Source organism: Ailuropoda melanoleuca, chromosome 11 (genome assembly GCF_002007445.2).
Source record: "Ailuropoda melanoleuca isolate Jingjing chromosome 11, ASM200744v2, whole genome shotgun sequence".
In the NCBI taxonomy this organism is placed as follows: Eukaryota; Metazoa; Chordata; class Mammalia; order Carnivora; family Ursidae; genus Ailuropoda; species Ailuropoda melanoleuca.
Window position 1 is genome coordinate 81,567,899 of NC_048228.1, and position 6,000 is coordinate 81,573,898.

The window sequence follows — 6,000 nt, forward strand, 5'->3', positions numbered from 1 at the left end:
CAGAATTTACCTTTTATAAGAATCTTTTACTGCATCCCCAAGTGTGCTCTTTCTGTATTCGTGTTCAACTTGACTTTCTCTTTTTCTCACTGTGTTCTAATTTATTTGTTTACATGCCTAGCTCCTCTAATAGACTATGTGAACCTTGAGGGCAAGATCCCTCTTTTATGTAGGCTAGCTCCTCTAATAGACTATGTGAACCTTGAGGGCAAGATCCCTCTTTTATGTAGGTTTTCAGTAAGAGGTTACTGAATCAGTGTTACTGGACATGCTGTAGTACTTTTTCATTTCATTCATTTTTCACGAGTCTTGTGGGTAATAATGTTTATAATCCTAATGATGGAGACTGGCTAAGCCTTTCTTAAAAGTCCGCTCTTAAGAAAATGTGCACATATTTTTCTTCTTAGGCTCAGAGTTTCTGGGGAAAAAGATATTTAACATCATGTACCTGCAAAAGTAAATGACAGTGACTTTTCTGCCTTTCCAAAAATATTGCTGATCATTTTTCAGCAGTTACCAAAGCCTGTACCTGTATTTTGTTTAAGCTAGCATATTTTACTATTATTTTGAATTGTACATTTAGCAGAAGCCTGAAGCAACTTCTACTGAAATACTCCCATTTTGATTGCATTAAGTCATGAATCAGGAGAAATCCAAAGAGGTTTTTCTGATTACTTAATAACCAAAGAAATACACTGGAGAACAGTCTGCTTTTTGAATTACGTATAATATAAACCTTGTTTTACAGGCACATTTGTTGTGATAGTCCACAGACTCAGATGGAGTGGATGGCCAATGTCTTCATTGCCCAGGTACGATCTCTGTTTGCGTTCTAGCAAAGTATAACCACTGCTCATAGGAAATGTTAGTGTCCTGTACAAAACATTTTTAATAAGAGTTGTATGTGTATGCCTTTATTTTCTTGTTTATATATATATTTTTTTAATGATTTTTTATTATATTATGTTAGTCACCATACAGTACATCCCCGGATNAGCAGGCTCATAGCAGAGGAACCTGATGTGGGGCTCGATCCCATAACGCCGGGATCACGCCCTGAGCCGAAAGCAGACGCTTAACCTCTGTGCCACCCAGGCGCCCCTGTACAAAACATTTTTAATAAGAGTTGTATGTGTATGCCTTTATTTTCTTGTTTATATATATATATATTTTTTAATGATTTTTTATTATGTTAGTCACCATACAGTACATGCCCGGATTCCGATGCAAAGTTCGATGCTTCATTAGTTGCGTATAACACCCAGTGCACCATGCAATACATGCCCTCCTTACTATCCATCACCAGTCTATCCCATTCCCCCACCCCACCCCCGAAGTCCTCAGTTTGTTTCTCATAGTCCATAGTCTCTCATGTTTCATTCCCCCTTCTGATTACCCCCCCTTTCTTTATCCCTTTCTTCCCCTACCGATCATCCTAGTTCTTATGTTCCATAGATGAGAGAAATCATATGATAATTGTCTTTCTCTGCTTGACTTATTTCACTTAGCATTATCTCCTCCAGTGCCGTCCATGTTGCAGCAAATGTTGAGAATTCGTTCTTTCTGATAGCTGAGTAATATTCCATTGTATATATGGACCACAGCTTCTTAATCCAGTCATCTGTTGAAGGGCATCTCGGCTCCTTCCATGATTTGGCTATTGTGGACAATGCAGCTATGAACATTGGGGTGCATATGGCCCTTCTCTTTACTACGTCTGTATCTTTGGGGTAAACACCCAGTAGTGCAATGGCTGGGTCATAGGGTAGTTCAATTTTTAACTTTTTAAGGGACCTCCACACTGTTTTCCAGAGTGGCTGTACCAACTTGCATTCCCACCAACAATGTAGGAGGGATCCCCTTTCTCCACATCCTCTCCAACAATTGTTGTTTCTTGCCTTGTCTATCTTTGCCATTCTAACTGGCGTAAGGTGGTATCTCAGTGTGGTTTTGATTTGAATTTCCCTGATGGCTAATGATTTTGAACATTTTTTCATGTGTCTGTTAGCCATTTGTATGTCTTCATTGGAAAAGTGTCTGTTCATATCTTCTGCCCATTTTATGATTTGTTTATTTGTTTCTCGTGTATTGAGTTTGAGAAGTTCTTTGTAGATCTTGGATACCAGTCCTTTATCTGTGGTGTCCTTTGCAAATATATTCTCCCATTCCGTGGGCTGTCTCTTAGTTTTTTTGACTGTTTCCTTGGCTGTGCAGAAGCTCTTTATCCTGATAAAGTCCCATAAGTTCATTTTATCTTTTATTTCTCTTGCCTTTGGAGATGTGTCGTGAAAAAGGTTGCTCTGGCCGATGTCATAGAAGTTGTTGCCTATGTTCTCCTCTAGAATTTTGATGGATTCCTGTCTCACATTGAGGTCTTTCATCCATTTGGAGTTTATTTTTGTGTATGGTGTGAGAGAGTGGTCAAGTTTCATTCTTTTGCATGTAGCTGTCCAATTTTCCCAGCACCATTTATTGAAGAGACTGTCTTTTTTCCACCGGATGTTTTTTCCTGCTTTATCAAAGATTAGTTGCCCAAAGAGCCGAGGGTCCATTTCTGGGTTCTCTATTCTGTTCCATTGGTCGATGTGTCTGTTTTTGTGCCAGTACCATGCTGTCTTTGTGATCACAGCTTTGTAGTACAGCTCGAAATCCGGCATTGTGATGCCCCCAGCTTTGTTTTTCCTTTTCAACAGTTCCTTGGAGATTCGGGGCCTTTTCTGGTTCCATACAAATTTAAGGACTATTTGTTCCAGTTCTTTGAAAAATGTCCTCGGTATTTTGATCGGGATAGCATTGAAAGTGTAGATTGCTCTGGGTAGTATGGACATTTTAACTATGTTAATTCTTCCAATCCATGAGCATGGAATATTTTTCCATCTTTTTATGTCTTCCTCAATATCTTTCAAAAGTGATCTATAGTTTCTAGCATATAGGTCCTTTACGTCTCTGGTTAAGTTAATTCCAAGGTAACGCATGGTTTTTGGTGTTATTGTAAATGGGATGGATTCCCTAATTTCTCTTTCTTCAGTCTCGTTATTCGTGTATAGAAATGCAACTGATTTCTGGGCATTGATTTTGTATCCTGCCACCTTACTGAATTGTTCTATAACTTCTAATAGTTTGGGAGTGGATTCCTTTGGGTTTTCCATATAGAGTATCATGTCATCTGCAAAGAGAGACAGTTTGACTTCTTCTTTGCCGATTTGGATACCTTTGATCCCTTTTTGTCTTCTGATTGCTGTTGCAAGGACTTCTAGTACTATGTTGAATAATAGTGGCGAGAGTGGGCATCCTTGTCGTGTTCCTGATCTTAAGGGAAAGGCTTCCAGCTTTTCCCCATTGAGAATAATGCTTGCAGTAGGCTTTTCATAGATGGCTTTTATGAGATTGAGAAATGTACCCTCTATTCCTACACTCTGAAGGGTTTTAATCAGGAAAGGATGCTGTATTTTGTCAAATGCTTTTTCTGCATCAATTGAGAGGATCATATGGTTCTTGAGTCTTTTCTTGTTGATATGATGTATCACATTGATTGATTTGCGAGTGTTGAACCATGCTTGCATCCCAGGTATGAATCCCACTTGGTCATGATGGATAATCCTTTTAATGTACTGTTGGATTCTATTAGCAAGGATCTTGTTGAGGATTTTGGCATCCATATTCATTAGAGAAATCGGTCTGTAATTCTCCTTTTTGAGGGGGTCTTTGCCTGGTTTGGGGATCAAGGTAATATTAGCCTCATAGAATGAGTTTGGTAGCTTTCCTTCTGTTTCTATTTTTTGAAATAGCTTTAGGAGAATAGGTATTATTTCTTCTTTGAATGTTTGGTAGAATTCCCCAGGAAAACCGTCTGGGCCTGGAGTTTTATTATTTGGAAGGTTGTTTATCACTGACTCAATTTCTTCATAGTTAATTGGCCTATTTAAGAAATCTATTTCTTCCTGTTTCAGTCTTGGTAGTTTATAGGTTTCCAGGAAGGCCTCCATCTCTTCCAGATTGTTTAGTTTTTTGGCATATAGCTGTTGATAAAAGTTTCTAATAATCCTTGCAATTTCAATGGTGCTGGTCGTGACCTCTCCCTTTTCAGTCATAATTTTAATAATCTCAGTCCTTTCTCTTTGTTTTTGGACAAGTTTTGCCAGTGGTCTATCAATTTTATGGATTCTCTCAAAGAACCAGCTTCTAGTCCTGTTGATCTGCTCTACTGTGGTTCTGGTCTCTAATTCATTGATTTCTGCTCTAATCTTGGTCAACTCCTTCCTTGTCAGTGGGTTAGGCCTGTCCCTCTGTTGCTGTTCCAGTTTCTTGAGGTGAGAATATAGAAACTGCATTTTAGATTTTTCTATTCTTTTGAGTGAGGCTTGGATGGCTATGTATTTCCCCCTTAGGACTGCCTTTGCAGTATCCCATAGGTTTTGGACCGTTGTGTATTCATTCTCGTTGGTCTCCATAAATTGTTTAATTTGTTTTTTGATTTCCTGGTTTATCGAGTCATTCTTGAGCAGGATGGTTCTTAGCCTCCAAGTGTTTGAGTTTCTTCCAGGTTTTTCCTTGTGGTTGAGTTCCAATTTCAGAGCGTTGTGGTCTGAGAATATGCAGGGGATAATTTCAATCTTTTGGTATTGGCTGAGACCTGTTTTGTGTCCCAGAGCATGATCTATTCTTGAGAATGTTCCATGGGCATTTGAATAGAATGAGTATTCTTTGGTTCTGGGGTGTAGTGTTCTATATATATCTATGAGGTCCAACTCGTCGAGTATGGCATTCAAAGCCTTTGATTCTTTGCTTAGTTTTTGCCAGGGTGTTCTGTCTATTTCTGATAGTGGGGTGTTGAGGTCCCCTACTATTACTGTGTTCTTATCTATATGTCTCTTTATTTTGGTTAAGAGTTGGCTTGTGTATCTTGCTGCTCCCCTGTTGGGGGCATATATATTAATAATTGTCATATCCACTTGTTGAATACTTCCTTTAAGAATAATATAGTGCCCTTCTGTATCTCTCTCTATGGCCTCTAGTTTAAAATCCAGTCTATCTGATATGAGAATTGCTACTCCAGCTTTCTTTTGAGGTCCATTTGCGTGGAAGATGGTACTCCATCCCCTTACTCTAAGTCTGAATGCATCTTTGGGTTCAAAATGAGTCTCTTGTAGACAGCAAATGGATGGGTCATGTCTTTTTATCCAATCTGCAACCCTGTGGCGTTTTATGGGAGAGTTTAAGCCATTTAGATTGATAGAGATTATTGACAGATATGATTTTAATGATGCCATTTCTCTTTAAAGTCTTTGTATCGGTTGTGACTTGCTGCTCTGTATCACTCTTGGGGCCTTTTTACCTTTATAGAGCCCCCCTTAATATCTCCTGTAGGGCTGGTTTCGTGGTTACGAAATTGGTTAATGATTGGCGATTTTGGAACGTCTTTATTTCTCCATCAATTCTGAATGACAGCTTTGCTGGATAAAGGATCCTTGGCTGCATGTTTTTCTCTGAAAGAGCTTTAAAAATGCCCCCCCAAGCCTTTCTCTCATTCCAGGTCTCTGTAGACAGGTCTGACGTAATCCTGATACCTTTGCCTTGGTACGTGAGAAATTTCTTTGCCCTGGCCGCTTTCAATACTGTATCCTTGGATCTAATATTTGCGAATTGCACTATGACATGCCGTGGCGTAGGTTTGTCCTGGTTGAGCTTGGATGGGGTCCTCTCTGCCTCTTGGACACGAATGCTTGTTTCCCTTGCTAGATTAGGGAAGTTTTCAGCTACAATTTGTTCAAATATCTCTTCTAGACCTCTGTTTTTCTCCACCCCTTCAGGGATGCCGATGATTCTGACATTGGATCGTTTCATAGAGTCAGTAATCTCCCGTAATCTACATTCGTGGGCGTGGATTTTTTTAAGACCAGCTTCTATTTTCGTTTTTTCTTCTACTAACCCATCCTCCAATTCGCTAACGCGTTCCTCTGCCTCGGTGACCCTGGCCGTCAGAGCCTCTAGTTTTGACTG

The 6,000-nt window shown here is 39.5% G+C and overlaps 1 protein-coding gene across 4 annotated transcripts in view; it reads left to right on the forward strand.

The window, feature by feature from the left end:
• Window positions 1-6,000, forward strand: part of ARAP2 (ArfGAP with RhoGAP domain, ankyrin repeat and PH domain 2) — a 191,473-nt gene that overhangs the window by 170,654 nt on the left and 14,819 nt on the right. For all 4 annotated transcript variants that reach the window (XM_002929010.4, XM_034671975.1, XM_034671976.1 and 1 more), the window contains one exon: window positions 749-812. In XM_002929010.4, the coding sequence (XP_002929056.1) occupies window positions 749-812 (64 nt within the window). The remainder of the gene's footprint in view (window positions 1-748; window positions 813-6,000) is intronic.